This window comes from Hylobates moloch, unplaced genomic scaffold (genome assembly GCF_009828535.3).
Source record: "Hylobates moloch isolate HMO894 unplaced genomic scaffold, HMol_V3 SCAFFOLD_7, whole genome shotgun sequence".
Classification (NCBI taxonomy): Eukaryota; Metazoa; Chordata; class Mammalia; order Primates; family Hylobatidae; genus Hylobates; species Hylobates moloch.
Window position 1 is genome coordinate 43,156,824 of NW_026652282.1, and position 18,630 is coordinate 43,175,453.

At 45.4% G+C, this 18,630-nt stretch overlaps 1 protein-coding gene and 1 pseudogene across 3 annotated transcripts; one reads left to right on the forward strand and one right to left on the reverse strand.

Moving 5' to 3' along the window:
• Positions 1-3,065: 3,065 nt before the first annotated feature.
• LOC116811652 (protein SSX2-like) lies at positions 3,066-13,606 on the reverse strand. 3 transcript variants are annotated; one of them, XR_009214350.1, is made up of 9 exons: positions 13,535-13,606; positions 12,072-12,160; positions 11,521-11,635; positions 10,581-10,676; positions 8,693-8,742; positions 6,586-6,721; positions 6,142-6,189; positions 4,147-5,087; positions 3,066-3,683 (listed from the first exon to the last, which is right to left on the reverse strand). XR_009214350.1 is itself a non-coding variant. In XM_032756839.2 (9 exons), exons 2-8 carry the CDS (start codon positions 12,138-12,140, stop codon positions 4,151-4,153), a joined length of 645 nt encoding a protein of 214 aa, XP_032612730.1. In that variant the 5' UTR covers positions 12,141-12,160; positions 13,535-13,606; the 3' UTR covers positions 3,066-3,683; positions 4,147-4,150. The 3 variants fall into 3 exon arrangements, 2 of the variants coding, with proteins under 2 accessions (XP_032612730.1, XP_032612731.1); XM_032756839.2 differs by lacking the exon at positions 6,142-6,189 and having other exon boundaries at positions 4,147-4,251; positions 5,010-5,087; XM_032756840.2 differs by lacking the exon at positions 6,142-6,189 and having other exon boundaries at positions 4,147-4,251.
• Positions 13,607-13,774: 168 nt separating this feature from the next.
• LOC116811061 (ornithine aminotransferase, mitochondrial-like) overlaps positions 13,775-18,630 on the forward strand; it is a 15,216-nt pseudogene continuing 10,360 nt past the window's right edge.

Here is an 18,630-nt window from a genome sequence, read left to right on the forward strand (position 1 = left end):
AAACTAGAGGCTTATTTTTATAATGTTTGTGTTCCTGGGATTACACGCATGTACCACCATGCCTGGCAAATTTTTGTATTTTTAGTAGAGACGAGGGTTTCACCCTGTTGGCCAGGCTGGTCTCAAACTCCTGACCTCAAGTGATTTGCCTGCCTCGACCTCCCAAAGTGCTGATATCACAGAGTGGGTCACCGTGCCCGCCCAGGAGATTCTCTTTGTAACAAAGCCTCTGAAAATCTCCAAACCCTGAATCAAAAAAAAAACACAGAGCTGGAAAGGGCCTTAGGATAATCATCATGTAGTTTAATTTAAAAGTTCATTAGAGGAACCAACTCAAATGTCCAACAGTGATAGACTGGATTAAGAAAATGTGGCACATATACACCATGGAATACTATGCAGCCATAAAAAATGATGAGTTCATGTCCTTTGTAGGGACATGGATGAAGCTGGAAACCATCATTCTCGGCAAACTATCCCAAGGACAAAAAAACAAACACTGCGTGTTCTCACTCATAGGTGGGAATTGAACAATGAGAACACATGGACACAGGAAGGGGAACACCACACACCGGGGCCTGTTGTGGGGTCGGGGGAGGGTGAAGGGATAGCATTAGGAGATATACCTCATGTTAAATGACGAGTTAATGGGTGCAGCACACCAACATGGGACATGTATACATATGTAACAAACCTGCACATTGTGCACATGTACCCTAAAACTTAAAGTATAATAAAAAAAAAAGTTCATTAGAAACATTTGAATCAGCCAGAGTCCCCTCCAACACCACAGACAGATTGGCTGGCAGTAGCCACTTTTGCCTCTAAGATGAAACTCTGATAATTGTTCGTTAAAGAAAGTGAAGGCCTGGCGGGGTGGCTCACACTTGCCATCACAGCACTTCGGGAGGCTGAGGCAGGAGGATTGCCTGAGGCCAGGGGATCCAGACCACCCTGGGCAACATAGTGGATGCGGTCTCTACAAAAAAATACAAAAACTAGCTGGGTGTGGTGGCGTGTGCCTGTAGTCCCAACTAGATCCGAAGCTGAAGTGGGAGAATCCCTTGAGCCTGGGAGATCGAGGCTGCAGTGAGCTGTACTTGCATCACTGCACTCCAGCCTGGTCGACAGAGTGCGATCATGTCAAACCCCCCCGCCCCACACACACACACACACACAAAGTAACGTATCAGAACTTGGTGTAACTTCAGCCCTTCACAAGGACAGAAACACATCTGTGAGAGGGGACCATGTTCACTCTTTATGTATCCATGATAGACAGATCGTCCAGAGCTTTATATACCCGTGGAACCTAAGGAAAAATGTTGCCTGTCATAACTCACAATCTTCCAGCCACCCTTCCTTGTATCTGTCTTGTGGGTTTGGGGAACCAACTTATGGATCCCATCATCCCAGGGAGAAAGAAAAATCAAATCCTTCATTATCTCTTTTGGGGTATCCTCTCCTCTATTTGCATGGAGGATAAGGCTCTCGATATCTAGTAGCCGAATGTTACATTTGTGTAATACAGAACTATATTGGGATAAAATAGAATTTGTTTCCTCTGAGACACAGGTAGAGGTACGTCCACACTGACCTGGGTGGCAGCCACCTCTTCCTGCAGTGCCAGGCAGGGCATGCTCGCAGATCTGGGGAACCTCTACTGCTCCTGGAGCCCCACAACCTCCTTCCAGGCACCCTCTCCCTCTGGTGGCTGTGACAGCCCACATGTGGCTTTGTGTCTCCCCTGCTTCTTTGCCTGCCTCTCTTCTGCCCACCCTGCATATCTCTGTCTCCCACTGTCCCTGCTGTGACCACGACTGCCTGAAGTCAGTGAGCTCCAAACTCAGCTCCGCCTGCACCTGCCAGCTGTAGGACCTGTGACAGGATGCCTACCATCTCTCTGGGACTCCGTCTCTCATCTATCATATAGGCATAATGATGATAGTGTCCTCGTTTGATGGCCATGGATGGTCAAAACTGCTCCAATCCTGCCTCCACCTGGGGCTGGTGTTTTAAGTCCATTGTATGTGAATGGAGCTTTGATGTCTTCATTCACACACAATGGTTTGTTCTAAAATAGACTCCCCTCTGCCCTTCCCTTCCCCACAACCGTTTCCCCTCCACACTGTGCAATGGTACATGTGAGAAAGAACTGTCCCATTCCCAAATCATCGTCCCCACCCCAGCCCCCAGGCCTTTGATTGGTGAGACCCTTGATGGGCAGTCTCATGCTTCTGTCCAGTGGACTTTCACACTGATTGCTCCCCTGCATGGAGATTAAATGGACTCTTCTATTCCCTGTCCATCACAGGGTCTACAGTGCACGCATCTTCCTCATTCCTTCATGTTCCCCAGATGACGATTTCATCTGTGTCTCCTCCCACATACTCCCAAATGGACCATCCCAGACCTTGAACCCGGAAATCATTCAGAGAGCAAAGGCCAAGATGCCCAACCACCTGCTGCAGAACCCTGCTCCAGGACTGAAGTGTATAGTCTCTATCAAAATAAAAACTGGGGGCCAGGCATGGTGACTCACTCCTGTAATCCTAGTACTTTAGGAGGCCAAGGTGGGAGGATCACTTTGGCCCAGGACTTTGAGACCAGCCTGAGTAACAGATCAAGACTTTCTTGACAAAACCTAAAAAAATTAGTGGATCATGATGGTGCATGCGTGTAGTCACAGCTTCTCTGGAGGCTGAGGAGGGAGGATCGCTTGAGCCCAGGAGTTCAAGGCTGCATTGAGCTATGATCATGCCACTGCACTCCAGCCTGGACAGAGCAAGCCCCCATCTCTAGAAGAAACAAACAAACAAACAAAACCCAACAACTGGAAACATCCTCCTCCAGAACGGGGGTCAGGAACTTCTGTCTGCCTTGTTCCCTGATGTCACCCCTGCACCTAGAACAGCGCTCAGCACGAGGACGCACTCATTAGGGTTTTGTTGAATAAATGACTCCTTTGACACAGCAATTCCACTTCTAAGAATCTTTCCTAAAGAAATATTCACACACGTGCACAGAGCTGTATGCACAATAATGAGAGGAGCAAACAACTGGGGAACGTTTGCAAAAGTTTATTAAATGTCAGTGACTGACAGAGGGGAATCGGATGAGGGGAGTACATGCTGAACATGAAACAGAGTGAGGGGAGCTTGACCAGGATGCATGGCAATGGGAAAAGCAGATGGGAGATGCTTATACTGGTACTTGGTGTGTGTGTGTGTGTGTGTGTGTGTGTGTGTGTGTAGTGTGGTGTGGTTTGTGTGTGTGTGTAAATGCAGAGGAAAAAATCTGAAATTAAACACTCAGAACTGCCCTCAGTAGTCACATCTGGGGAGAGAGGAGGGTAGTGCTGTTCTATGCAGAGAATACCTGACAATACTTATTTTCTGAGGCAGGTGCATGGATACACAAAGCGAAATACGCATTAAGCATGTCTTGCTCATCAATGAAAACGTTAATATCTAACAGAATTACATAGTGTAAGAAAATACAGTGTGAACGCTAACATCAAACTCTTGTCACACTAAGAAAAATAGCACTCAACTTTCCACTGTTGTGAACACTTGCTTTCACTTGCTATACACCTGATGACGAGGGATCCACAGCCATGCCCATGTTCGTGAAAGGTCACCACATTCTGCTTCTCATCATGGGCATGTGTCATATCCCCGAGGCTGAGGCAAGAAGAGAGAAGGAAAGTAAGTGGCAGTGAGTTCCCACCACGTGACAACTCAATCTCAATTCCTCCTGACCTGCAGACCCTGCACACTCCTATTCTGCCCTATCTCAGCACCTGCACATGCCTTCCACGGTTCCTCAAAGTGAACCATCTCTTCATGCCACAGTGACTTCCTCGCCTGGGTTATCAATTCCTAGGCTAGAGGAAGGTGTGGCCACATATCAGGGCTGACCTGGGGTTTGGGAGCCCACAGCATCCTGGGTAGGGAGGATCCCTGGATATATACAGGGCAGGGAGTAGAAAGAGCATGGGAAATCTCATCATTCAGCCCCAATGATGTACCCTAGAAAATTATAAGAAGGGAATGATTTGGGGAGCAAGTGACAGATGGGATACCAGTACCATAACAGAATACCACATCTGCAGGGATGTGGGGGGTGAGCCGAAGGTTCACTTACGGAGTTACTCGTCATCTTCTTCAGGGTCGCTGATCTCTTCAGAAATCACCACCTGCTTTCTCTCACGCAGTCTGAGGGTCCAGGCATGTCCCCCCCTTTTGGGTCCTATGATGGAGAAGAGTTGGAAAGTGAGGGTTGGGTAGGTTGGAGAGTGTTAGGCTCCGTTTTCTCAAAAAAGGAGATGCCTCCCCACTCCCAAGTGCCCATGGGCCTTCTTTATCCAGTTTTTCACATTCTCTGGCTTAGAGAGGCTGAGGCCTTAGACCCACACCAATACACGGCAAATACCAATTAAAGTTTTAGCTTCTGGCTCCTTCCGTTGTCAGGTTTAGATTCCCAACCTCTTCACTTCTGGGAACATTCACCCATACCTCCTTTCATGCTGCACGTATTTGTTAAGGGCACAAGGCAAACCTTGTTTTATGGCACCTCATTTTTATCCTGCTTTGCAGATACTGCAATTTTTTTTTGAAATTCTCACCAATTTTACACTTTTCCATTATTATTATATCTGTTATAGTGATCTGTGATCAGTGAGCTTTGATACTATGATTGCAATTGTTTTGTTGTTCTTTAGTCTTTTAAGATAATTTTTTTAATTTTTGTGGGTACACAGTAGGTGTATATACTTAGGCGGTATGTGAGATGTTTTGATACAGGCATGCAATGCATAATAATCACATCATGGAAAATAGGGTATCCATCCTCAAGCATTTCTCCTTGCCTTACAAACAATCCAGTTAGACTCTTTTAGTTTTTTTAATGTACAATTAAGTTATTATTGACTATAATCACCCTGTTGTGTGTAATGGTTTTGGGGGTACCATGAACTGCACCCACAGAGGTTGACAAACTTAATCGACCAATGTTGTGTGTGTTCTGACTGCTCCACCGATGAGCTGTTCCGCGTCTCTCTTCCTTTTCTTGGGCCTCCCTATTTCCTGAGACACAGCAATACTGAAATGAGGATTATTAACAACCTTACAATGGCCGTTAAGTGTTCAAATGAAAGGAAGGGTCACATGTCTCTCACATTAAATCAGAAGCTAGAAATGGCTAAGCTTAGTGAGGAAGGCCTGCTGAAAGCCAAGACGGGCTGAAAGCTCGGCCTCTTCCACCAAACAGCCAAGCTGTGAATGCAAAGGAGAAGTTCTTGAAGGAAATTATAATACTAATACTCCAGTGAACACACGAAGAAGAAAGCAAAACTGCCTTACTGCTGAAATAGAGGAAGTTTGAGTGGTCAGGATATTTGACGAAACCAGCCACAACATTCCCTTAAGCCAAAGTCTAATTCAGAGCAAGACCAGAACTCTCTTCCAGTCCATGAAAGCTGAGAGAGGTGAAGAAGCTGCAGGAGAAACGTGTGAAGCTAGTAGAGGGTGGTTCATGAGGTTTAAGGAATGAAGCTGTTTCCATAACATAAAAGTGCAAGGTGAAGCAGCAAACCCTGATGGAGAAGCTGCAGCACGTTATCCAGAAGATCTAGCTAAGATCACTGATGAAGGTGGCTACACCAAACAACAGATTTTCAATATAGATAAACTAGGCTTCTATTGGAAGCAGATGCCATCTAGGACTTTCATAGGTAGAGGAGATTGACTCCAACTTTGAAAGAAGTTCTCCTGTGGGTAAAATGCTGTCCAATAGCATCACATACTACGGAGAAATCCTTCATGAAAGGGAGAGCTAATCCATGTGGCAAATTTCACTGTTGTATTCTTTTAAGAAACTGCCACAGCCACTCCAGCCTTCAGCAGCCACCACCTTGATCAGCCAGCAGCCATCACCACCCAGGCAAGACCCTCCACCAGCAAAAAGAGTGACTCACTGAAGGCTCAGAAGATTGTTAGCATTTTAACAATGAATGACTTTAAAATTAAGGTATGTACATTTTTAGACATAACGCTATTGCACTCTTAGTAGACTGCAGTATAGTGTAAACATAATGTTTGTATGCACTGCAAAACCAAAAAAACAATGTGTGTGACTCACTTTATTGCAGTGGTCTGGAACCGAACCTGCAATATCTCTGAAGTACACCTGTACTGGGTAACAGGCACTGAGCTGAGTAAGATATGATCCCAGGTTATCACAGATAGAATCGCCTGAGTACCTTTCATGTCATCAGGCCTTCTAGATTAAATTTAATGCCCCTAAACAATTTATGAACTATGATTCTTTATTTCCATCTTATGGACCAGGAATCTGGAGCTGAGAAAATCTGAAAGACTTCCCCAAGACACGTGGTTTTTCTATGGATGAGAACTCCAGTCTGTGTCTCTGGAGGTCACGTCTAGCATCTCATCTGGAGCTGGGCGAGCTCCTCAGCCCAGCCTGGACCCGGGCTTGTCTGGGATCCATGCCACACATCCAGTCCACACACCTCAACATAGCCAGGGAAGCCAGAGGGGTTGTTCCTGAATTGCTTCCTCTTACCAGATGTCTCGTGAATCTTCTCAGAGGTAGTTGGATTTCCCGGGGGGCACAGCTGTTTCCCATGGTTCTGTGGGGCAGATGCTTCTGACACTCCCTTCGAATCACTTCCTTCCTCTGCTGGCTCCTTGGGCATGATCTTTATAATGTGAAGGTCACAGATAAACAGTATGAGTGACATTTCTATAGTGCTTTAGAGCTTACAAAGGGTCTTCACATGCATTAGCTTAATCAATGTTCTCAACAACGCTGGGAGAGTTACACTTGCCTAAATTAGGAGAAACCTGGGAGGCGAGGTTAGAAGGGAAGGGAATGGCCTAAGTGAATATGGTTTCCAGGGATAGAATGCTTATCTTCCCACTCTTTTAGGACTGACATTCTTGCAAACAGCAAAAATTTCCATGTAATTGACAGTGTGATATACAGATGATTTGGAGAAGTGTAGCATTCTAAGAATTCACAGGTCTACAAAGGGAAGAGGTTCTGTAAAATACAAGGGATCCCATATAAGCTTGTAGACAGCTGCTGGGAGAGTAAATGTAAAAACATAGGCAGGAGACAAAACACTGCTGGGAAAGATGGTGTGGGGAGATGAATACAAAGAAGGGAGAGGGAAATAAATGGTTTGCTGAAATTAATCTAGGCAGCAAACAAAGCAGTACCAGATATGACATATCACCCTACCGAGGCACCAATTGAATGTGGAATTCAGTGAGGTGGTGCCCATACCAATTCTGGTTGCATTGGGATGTGTCGCTGACCAACAACCTTAAGCTACTTTTTTTTTCTTTTTTTTTTTTTTGAGACAGAGTCTCGCTGTGTCGCCAAACTGGGGTGCCGTGGCATGATATCGGCTCAAGGCAACATCCGACTCCCACATTTAAGCGATTCTCCTTCCTTAGCCTCCAGAGTATCTGGGACTACAGGCAAGCACTACCACGCCCCGCTAAGTTTTGTATTTTTAGTAGAGACGAGGTTTCACCATATTGGGCAGGATGGTCTCGATCTCTTGACCTCGTGATCTGCCTGCCTCAGCCTCCCAAAGTGCTGGGATTACAGTCGTGAGCCACTGCACCCGGCTCTTAAGCTACTTTTAATTCAGCTTCCTCCCTTATGAAATAGTGAACCATACATGTAAAATAGGCTACAGGAAAGTTCTCTCTGAGCTTGTAAACACTCTTTAAATGTAGTAATAATAACAATTAATACCTTTCACAATCCTTCTTTGAATTCAGTCTCCACACTGGCAACCCAACTCCCAGATCCCTTTACCCTCCAAACCAGAGTTGAATCTGCACTTCTGGGATCACTCATTCAGGGGCCTCCGAGGGATCCCCTGGGCTGGGACTGGGGCTTCCCAGATGCCCCAGGTGCACACAAGGCCATCAAGGAGCTCACAGTAGGGAGGGGCCAACAGTCAGTGATTCCTAAGCCATGCAAGTGGCCCCAGTAACAGAGCAGAGGCCAGCTGGTCCTTCCTGTTGCGAGAGTGGGTGTCTCAACGGAAGCACCAGCAGGCCCTATGGGGTGAAGCCCTAGTGAGCAACATCTGAACTTCATAAACAAATGCAAACGTGAATGAGCTTTAAATGGCTTGGAGCTCTGGATTAGACTACCACTGCCACTGCGCCCCAGGAAAATTCTTTAACATCTCTGTACCCCGATAGTCTCATTGTATTATTATGTTGCTGATAGCTATGATCTAAAACATGAACTATGATTCTTTCCTTCCATTTCATGGACCAGGAATCTGGAGCTCAGAGAACTTAGAAGATTCGTGCCAAGTCACATGACTTTCATATGGATGAAAACTGAAGTGTGTGACTCATTATTATTCGCAGATACTAGAAACAATGTATTCTTAAGGATTAAATACATTAATCCATGTGAACTGCTTGAAATAGTATCTGGCATCACTATGAAAACAAAAGAGGTATTAACAATCACAACTGTTGGTATTATCAAGCTGTCAGTGCTACATCAGGTGTTGTGATAGACATGGGGAGAAGAAAGCAGTGAGGGCATTTTTGATATTCTCTTACTCTTCCCAGTGTTCACATCCGTGGAGGGACAAAGGTTCTCTGGTCCTTTAGATTTGAGAGATACTCACCTTCGGGAAGATTCCCTGGAGCGTGCCTGAAGTCATCTGAGGACGTTCAACTGAAAGAGAATACATCAGAATTTTGTTGGTAAAGATTTCCAAACTCTAGAGAGACTTCTGTCGCATCTGGGTATTCTGCAGCAGAGGGTTATGAGTCCACTCATTGTTGAGGAGTTATTTCAGATTTGCTTCTGAATTATGTTTAGTCATGGTTGGTGCATTTATTGCTGGCATCAATTCAGAATTTTCCATCTCATGGTTTATCACATGGGGACTACACCCCATCACAGTGTCATCTTATTCCATTACATATCTTTTACTTTTTCCCAAATAGTTAAATTGATTGTTTAGGAATCTGAACTGTATCCACTCAAGATGTGCAACAACTGAAAATCATTGTACACTTAAAATGTGTGAATCTTATGGTATGTGAATTAAGCTGTTAAATGTGTGATGAACCATGAATGATTTGGTCCAGTGGCTCTGAAATATTTTCAGTATAAAGACACTCCTTTAACGTCAAAAACTTGGCAGATACTCAAGCACCGGCTTTTCAGACCTCTTGTAGTGATTGTGGGAGATTGTAGAATCTGGCCTGTTTAGTTGGCGAGTAATAGGTCTATTGGAGACGGTTTGGACATTCTGACCTTGTCTTATAATTATGTTGTCAGAGTAGAAGATCAAGTAAATACATACGTCCCCTTTATATTCCTGAAATGCACAAAGATCTCTACCCAAGAACCTGTCTTTTTTCACCCTATGTTATCTCTGCTCTCTGACAAGTGGGAAAGCTCTCTGTGTGCTGGATGAGGGATCACTCTTTCAAACTCACTTCCAAGCTCATCACGGAGAATCAGGGTTCTTTGGGAATGAGAAAACTATTTGGTTTTGATAAAATACAGAGAAACAGCAATGCTTATTACATAATGTGTTCATCACCGTCACTCCTAAGATACCTATCCAATACCTACATGCTGTTAATGAAACAACCTCTCGGAGTTTTTGGTGGATCTACAGTTTTAACATTTTCTTTCTTTTTTTTTTCTCTTGTAACATTTTCTTAACTGTCTTTTGATTCATTAACAGTGCTTAGGAAGAACAACATGTCCTTTAAAAAAGAAATATTTCAAACACACAGAAAAGTATGGGGAATAATATTGAGTCCAGTCGGATCTCAACATTACCCCACAGCTATGTTAGGTCTGATTTATTTATTCAGAATATTAGAAATACTGCAAACAGGCCGGACGTGATAGGTCACACTTGTAATACCAGCACTTTGGGAGGCTGAGGCGGGTGGATCACCTGAGGTCAGGAAGTTTGAGACCAGCCTGGCCAACATGGTGAAACCCCATCTCTACCAAAAATTTAAAAATGAGCTGGGTGTGGGGGCACACGCCTGTAACCCCAGCTACTTGGGAGGCTGAGGCAGGAGAATCACTTGAACCCAGGAGTTGAAAGTCGGAGTGAGCTGAGATTGCCTTATTGCACTCCACCCTGGCCGAGAAGAGTGAAACTCCATCTCAAAAACAAAAACAAACAAAACACACTATCAACAAGTCACAGCTGAAGCTGTGTGTGCAGCACTCAGCAATCCCTGCCCTCCCTCCCTCCTCCACTTACAGCCAGTCACCTTAATTTGATGGCTTTTTATTCACATTCATGTTTGTATACATTTACCATTTAATTATTATCCATAAAAATATATATTCTTGTTTTGCATGTTTTAAAATTTTATATGAATGACCTCTGTAGTTAACTTTCTGCATGCAATGTTTTTTTTCACTCAGCCCTGATGTGTATGAGGGAACAAATGCCTGAGGATCTTTCCAGGTAGCTGAGCTGAAAAGCAATTGGGCTTGGGGAGACCCTTTCCAGCCCCTTCCCATCTACTCACCCTGATGCCCACGGTTATGGTCATTATCAAAATCATTCCCCTGGAGGTCTATGGCCCGTTTATTACGCATGAAAGATGGGAGGGTGGCCTTGAAACCTAGAAAGAAGCAAAATGTTTATTCCTTAAGAGACAAGCTTGGGCCTCGTATGGTGGCTCACATCTGTAGTACCAGCACTTTGGGAGGCTAAGGCTGGAGGATTGCTTGAGGCCAGGAATTCAAGGCTGCAGTGAGCTATGATTGCACTACTGCACTCTAGCCTAGGTGACAGAGTGAGACTCTGACTCAAAAAAAAAAAAAAGAGAAAGAGACAAGCCGAGAGAAGATAGGGTGGGTGTGTGTGGGGTGGGGGTAGGTGGGTTGCCCAGATGCCACAGAGACAGTTGGGCTCATCAGAATAGAAGCCTACGGGAGAGAAATGTGCAGGATCCAGGTATAAGCTCCACTGTGGCCAGTCCCTGCCCTCAGCCCTGATAGGATACAGAAGAGCAGAAAACCAGGCCGGGCGCGGTGGCTCACGCTTGTAATCCCAGCACTTTGGGAGGCCGAGGCGGGCGGATCACGAGGTCAGGAGATCGAGACCACAGTGAAACCCCGTCTCTACTAAAAATACAAAAAGTTAGCCGGGCGTGGTGGCGGGCGCCTGTAGTCCCAGCTACTGGGAGAGGCTGAGGCAGGAGAATGGCGTGAACCCGGGAGGCGGAGCTTGCAGTGAGCCGAGATTGCGCCACTGCACTCCAACCTGGGCGACAGAGCGAGACTCCGTCTCAAAAAAAAAAAAAAAAAAAAAAGAAGAGCAGAAAACCCCAGAAGTTGCCTTGCGATTTTTCCCTGCACAAAAGGAAAATGTGAGGTACTTTCTGCAGCCTAAGAAGTAGTCAAAGCAGGAAAAGGGATGCTCATGTGTCCCCAGACTTCTCTGTTCCTAGAACTTTCTGTTACCTAGTTTAGTCATGGCCTCATATTTTCTCTTCATATACACATAGATGATTTTCTCCGACGCTTTCATCTTTTCCCACTCTTCCTTAGAGAAGTATTTGGCAATATCATCGAAGGCCTACCAAAAAAAAAAAGGAATTATGGCAGGGACTCAGCTAGGCATGTCTGCCATTCAGCTGGAGCCGCTTCCTGTGTGCTAGATCTGGGAAGTGGGGATGATAATCCTTCCTGGTTGATGCCATGGCTAACTGACAGAACACGAGAGAACTTCCCTAGCTTCACCCCTGCCACACAGTAGGGCTTTAATGCTGCTGGCTGGCTCTCTTCCCACCTTCCAGAATGGACTGAGAGTCACCAAATGTAGTGCAAGGTCACAGACTTGTCTCCAGGGATGCTAGGTGATGACAGAGCGAGGGTGGGAGGCTCCCAAGGATCCAAATCTCCCCTGAGACCCTGGTCCTTGTCCCCAGTATCTCTGTCCTCCCCTCCTCAGAAACCTGGTCACCCCACACTGTCCCCTGGGCCACTACTCTGCCCCCTCCAGGTCACCTCACCTTTTGCACTGTCTCTGGTATTTGAGCACCAACCGTGGGTCTCCTTGCAAAGGCATCGTCTCCATTCATGGCACCGGGAGCAGTCTGACCTGCAAGAGAAACAGATTGAGACTTTCCAGCCTCAGGACCTTTGATCCTATGGAGGGAGAAATCAGTGAAGGCCGGCCACACTCAGTCACCTGGATCAGCTGCTGCATTTCTCCATCCGGGACTTATCTGTCCCTGAGTAAGGACATGGGGAGAAGTCAGATGAAAACAGGGAGCCAGGGGTCTCTGGGAGAAGTATTGATAGGGGATGACAGGTTTCCTATGGGCAAAGCAGCCTTGAGTCTTTGGGAGGGGGTTGGCTAATGTTGTTAGTAGTTTCCCTGGGGCTAGGCTTACCCTGAAAGATGTACAGACCCTTGTTGGGGAGGCAGGGACATGACTGTGTAATTTTATTCAGTGGGGGCATGCTGACACCCCCACTCAATAAATAAAGGAAGGGAAGTTAGTCCCAGAGATAACGTGGTCTCTTTGGTGATGGATCTGATCAGGCACAGGGATGGGGGGTTCTGTTCTGTTGAAGAGAAATGAGCATCGCTAATATTAACGTGTTCAGAGGCTATTACTGGGTGATTTGTAAATTATTAGAAGGAAGAGAGCTAGAATTTCTGAGATTTCAAGAGCCCGCCATCACTTAGAGAGAATGTGGGGCATTTCAAGATGCAGCAATCAGCCAGGAGCAGTGGCTCACACCTGTAATCCCAGCACTTTGGGAGGCCGAGGCGTGCAGGTCGCTTGAGCCCAGGAGGTCAAGACCAGGCTGGAAAACACAGCAAAACCCCTGTCTACAAAATATGCAAAAAGTTAGCTGGAGTTGGTGGAGCAGGCCTGTACCATCCCAGCACTTTGGAAGGCCAAGGTGGGTGGATCGCCTTAGCCCAGGAGCTTGAGACCAGGCTCACAAACGTAGCAAAACCATCTCTACTAAAAAAAACAAACAAACAAAATTTAGCAGAAGCGGGGTGGTGCGCGCCTGTAGTCCCAAGGCCTAGGCGAGAGGATCACTTGAGCCCAGAAGGAAAGATTTGAGTGAGCTTTTTTTTTTTTTTTCCATACAGGTTCTCGCTCTGTTGCCCAGTCGGGAGTGCACTGGCGTGATCATAGCTCACTGCAACCTCCGCCTCTTGGGTTCAGGCGATCCACCAGCTGTGGCTTCCAAAAGTGCAGGGATTAAAAGTGTAAGCCACCACGCCCGGCCCAAATTTCTTAAGTTACTACAGAGTTCCTAGGAAAAATCCCTTACCTGAAAAAGTTACAAACTGACAGGAAAGATTTGAGATGGCGGTTAGAAACTGACAGGAAAGATTTAAGATGGCGGCCTGCCTCATATACACTCCTTATTAAAACTAGATAGCAAATGCATTGCAGAGGAGGGGAGGGGTAGGAAGAATGGAAAAAGAAAATCAGTGTATGCTTACTCAGATTTTGGAAGAATCGAAAGAGAAAATCAGACGTGTACCCTGAGTATGGAAGAATGGCGAGAGCGTCAGAGCATGCGCACTCTGAACTTACAGTAGCCAATCCCAGGGGATGCTTTAGGCGGGAAAATTAGAGTCTCCACCCCTACTTTGAAAAGGTTCTGTCCCTGGAGCCTGGACTGATAGAAGCCACATCCGCTTGGCTTGTTCGGCCTACTGTTCTGACTTCTAATTGGCCAGATGGAGCTCACTAACTGCCCTGATTGGTCCATCATCCTTCGGCAGTGACATTGCAGAATAATGTCTCCTCCTCCAGCCACACTTTGTCGCCACTGCGAAAAAGTGGGTGGTCCTCAGGAGCTGTCAGATTTTGATCTCTCTGAAGACCGTTCCTGGATCTTGGGTTAAAAATCTGTATTCTAGTCTGAACTGTGGGAAGAAAAAAATAGTCAATCTGTGATTTTTCTACTTGAAAGACACAATGTTTTCCAAACTAGCACATTTGCGGAGGTTTGCTATACTTAGTCGTGGAGTTCATTCTTCAGTGGCTTCTATATCTGTTGCCACCGAAAAAACAATCCAAGGCCCTCCAACCTCTGCTTACATTTTTGAAAGGGAATCTAAGTAAGGTGCGCACAATTACCATCCTTTACCTGTAGCCCTGGAGAGAGAAAAATGTATTTACTTATGGGATGTGATTGTGGTATTGGTTACATCTGCCTTGGCCAATCCTCCCACCTCCGTCTCGGGACTACAGGAGCGAACCACCCCACCCCCACTAATATTTTTTATTTTTTGATTTTTTAATAGAGAAGGTTTCGCTGTGTTGGCCAGGCTGGTCTTGACGTCCTGGGCTCAAGCGATCCTCCCACCTCGGCCTCAGGACTACAGGCATTCACCATCCTGCCCATGCTTTTTTTTTTTTTTTTTTAAGTAGAAACCAGGTTTTGCTATGTTGGCCAGGCTGGTCTCATCGTCTTGGGCTCAAGGGATCCTTCCGCCACAGCCTCGAGACAACAGGCATGCACCACCCTGCCTACGCTTTTTTTTTTTTTTTTTTTTTGGTGGCTCACGCTTGTAATCCCAGCACTTTGGGAGGCCGAGGCGGGCGGATCGCGAGGTCAGGAGATCGAGACCACGGTGAAACCCCGTCTCTACTAAAAATACAAAAAATTAGCCGGGCGTGGTGGCGGGCGCCTGTAGTCCCAGCTACTCGGAGAGGCTGAGGCAGGAGAATGGCGTGAACCCGGAAGGCGGAGCTTGCAGTGAGCCGAGATTGCGCCACTGCACTCCAGCCTAGGCGACAGAGCGAGACTCCGTCTCAAAAAAAAAAAAAAAAAAAAAAAGAAACCATGTTTCCCTATGTTGGCCAGGCCGGCATCAAGCTCCTGGGCTCAAGGGATTCTCCTGCCTCAGGACTACAGTCATGCACCACCCTGCCCAGGCTATTTTTTGTTTTGTTTTGTTTTGTTTTGTTTTAGTAGAAACCGGGTTTCGATATGTTGCCCAGGCTGGCCTCAATCTCTTAGGCTCAGAAGATGCTTCCACCTCGGCCTCAGGACTATAGGCGTGTGCCATTCTGCCCTGCTCATTTTTATTTTTTATTTATTTATTTATTTATTTATTTATTTATTTATTTATTTATTAGGAGAGGCAGGCTTTCGCTTTGTTGGCCAGGCTGGTATCAACCTCCTGGGCTCAAGCAATCCTCCCACCTTGGCCTCAAAACCACAGGAGTGGTTTAGATCACACCACTGCACTCCAGTTTGGGCGACAGAGCAAGACTGAAAAAAAAGAGAAAGAAAGAGAGAGAGACCAGCTGCATCTCCGTAAGAACAGTGAGCTTTGTGATATTTTAACTTACCCTCGTCCCATCTCATGCTCCCAGCTTGGTTCTGTTCATTGCTGATGAAATACAGATAGGATAGGCCAGAACTGGCAGATGGCTGGCTGTTGATCATGAAAATGTCAGACCTGATATAGTCCTCCTTGGAAAGGCCCTTTCTGAGGGTTGATACTCTGTGTCTGCAGTGCTGTGGAACAATGGCATGATGCTGACCATTAAGCCAGAGGAACATGGGTCCACATACGGTGGCAATCCACTAGGCTGCTGAGTGACCATCGCAGCCCTTGAGGTTTTAGAAGAAGAAAATCTTGCTGAAAATGCAGAAAAAAAATGGGTATTATCTTGAGAAATGAACCCATGAAGCTACCTTCTGATGTTGTAACTGCCATAAAAGGAACAGAATTATTATTATTTTTTTTATTTTATTTTTTTTTTTGAGTCAGAGGTTCACTCTGGTTGCCCAGGATGGAGTGCAATGGTACAATCTTGGCTCACTGCAACCTCTGCCTGCTGGGTTCAAGCGATTCTCCTGCCTCAGCCTCCTGAGTAGCTGGGATTATGGGATTACAGGCACACGCCACTATGCCTGGCTAATTTTTGTATTTTTAGTAGAGACGGGGTTTCGCCATGTTGGCCAGGCTGGTCTCGAACTCCTGACCTCAGGCGATCCACCAGCCTCAGCCTCCCAAAGTGTTGGGATTACAGGCGTGAGCCACTGTGCCCAGGAGGAAAATAATTATTAAATGCTATTGTTATTAAAGAAACCATAGACTGTAATGCTTGGGAGGTGTGTCTATGACTTCGAGATTATGAACTTCTGGTCAAGCCCACCCATGGTGACATCATCAGGTTTCACCTCTGCTGGTGATCAAGGAGGATGAGATCCGAGAGTCCAGTGAAATCATTAACAAGACCATCTTGTCGTTCTGAGGGTAGCAGCTGTTTTCCTGGTCCCTGGGAGCCGGCTGGAGACCAGTGGTCCTGTAAAAGCTCTGCTCTAAATGTAGGCACGTTCCACTCCCATGTGTCTTCAAAATCTTTTTGTGTATATATGTTTTTTCCGTTGATACATAATAGAACAATGTTTATGAACCTGCCATTTGCTTTGTAATGTTAAGTAAGAGAAGGTAATGGCGTCTATATTCAGTGAAAGTGTTTTGATGTGCATGTGTACTTTATAAGGTGAAATGCATCTATATATACAGACAGCCTTTAAATCACATCCTTCAGTATACTTTATATATGTTTTTATAATTTCCTTGCTGGTATAAAGGTTTTGTATTTGAAAAAGTTATCTCTAGCGTATTACATAAAAGGCTTCACCTTGTAAAGTCAAATCATTGTTTTCATTGAATTTTAGGAAGGATCAATGGTTAAGCATATAAAAAATACTAGTTTTTTTGTTTTGTTTTGTTTTTGTTTTTGTTTTGAGACAGAGTCTCGCTCTGTCGCCCAGGCTGGAGTGCAGTGGCTCGATCTCCGCTCACTGCAAGCTCCGCCTCCTGGGTTCACGCCATTCTCCTGCCTCAGCCTCCCGAGTGGCTGGGACTGCAGGTGCCCACCAAAATGCCTGGCTAATTTTTTGTATTTTTAGTAGAGACAGGGTTTCATCGTGTTAGCCAGGATGGTCTTGATCTCCTGACCTCGTGATCCGCCCACCTCACTCTCCCAAAGTGTTGGGATTACAGGTGTGAGCCACTGCGCCCAGCCTATAAAATACTAATATTAAGTAAACTTTATATTGACCAACACCAGGATATAGTCTATGGATGTCATTATTTTGAATTAAGAATTAGTGTTTAACATTCCTAAATTGTTTTGAGTGCTTGATTATAATTTGTAAAAAAAAGTTTATTTTTAATATTTCTTTACATTTTAAACAAAGCTTATATTTCAGAAAAAAAAAAAGAGACAGAACATGGCCGGGTGCAGTGGTTCACACTTGTAATCCCAGCACTTTGGGAGGCCGAGGTGGGCAGATCACTTGAGGTCAGGAGTTTGAAACCAGCCTGGCCAACATGGAGAAACCCCCATCTCTACTAAAAGTACAAAAATTAGCCAGGCATGGTGGCACCCGCCTGTAGTCCCAGCTACATGGGAGGCTGAGACAGGAGAATAGCTCGAACCCGGGAGGCAGAGGTTGCAGTGAGCTCGAGAGCGTGCCACTGCACTACAGCCTAGGAGACAGAGTGAGAATCCCTCTTGAAAAAAAAAAATGTACAGTACATTTTCATCACCGCAATGCTATCCCTTGTGCTACTCATTTTTAGTAATACTCTCCTCCCATCTGCCATCCCTAATCCCTGGCAACCACAAATCTGTTTTTCGTTTCCACAATTTTGTCTTTTCTACAATGCTGTACAAGTGAAATCTTATAGTATATAACGTTTTACAGCTTATTTCACTCAGCATAATTCCGTGGAGATTCCTCCAAGATATTGATATTTGTGCATCAATAGTTCATTGTTGCTGTTGTTGTTGTTGTTGTTGTTGTTGTTGTTGTTGTTGAGACAGAGTCTCACTCTGTCACCCAGGATAGAGTGCAGTGTCTCGGCTCACTGCAACCTCCGCCTCCCGGGTTCAAGCAATTTTCCAGCCTCAGCCTCCTGAGTAGCTCTGACTACAGGTGCGCGCCACCACGCCCAGGTAATTTTTGTATTAGTAGTAAAGACGGAGTTTCAACATACTGGCAAGGCTGGTCTTGAACTCCTGACGTCATCATCCGCCCGCCTCAACCTCCCAAAGTGCTGTGATAACAGGGTGAGCCACTGTGCCCTGACAATAGTTCATGTTTATTGCTGAGTAGTATTCCAGGAGACGGATGTACCACAGTTTGACCATTCACTTATTTTAGGACATATTGATTATTTCCAGCTATTGGCTATTACAAATAAAGCTGCTATGAACAATTATGTACAAGTTTCTGGATGGGCATACATTTTAACTTCTCTGAAGTGTAATTGTTGAATTGTATGGTCACTGCATTGTTTAGTTTTATAAGAAACTACCAAACTGCTTTCCAGAGTGGCTGTAAGATTTTACCTTCCCAGCAGCACTTAATGAGGTGTCCAGTTTCTCTGCATCCTCGTCACCATTTGGTGTTGTCACTATGTCTTTTATTTTAGCTATTTTAATAAGTGTGTAGTGATACCTCATCGTGGTGTTATTTTGCATCTAGTGAAGCAAATGAGTGTTGAACATCTTTTCATGTGCTTATTTGCTTATTTCCTCTTCAGTGAAATGTATGTTC

Coding starts and splice junctions, on each gene's coding strand:
- LOC116811652 (XM_032756839.2), bottom strand. CDS start 12,140: ATGAATGGAGACGATGCCTTTGCAAGGAGACCCACGGTTGGTGCTCAA. Junction 8,743..10,580: donor CCATAACCGTGGGCATCAGG/GTGAGTAGATGG, acceptor ATTCTCTTTCAG/TTGAACGTCCTCAGATGACT. Junction 6,722..8,692: donor TCCAGGGAATCTTCCCGAAG/GTGAGTATCTCT, acceptor CACATTATAAAG/ATCATGCCCAAGGAGCCAGC.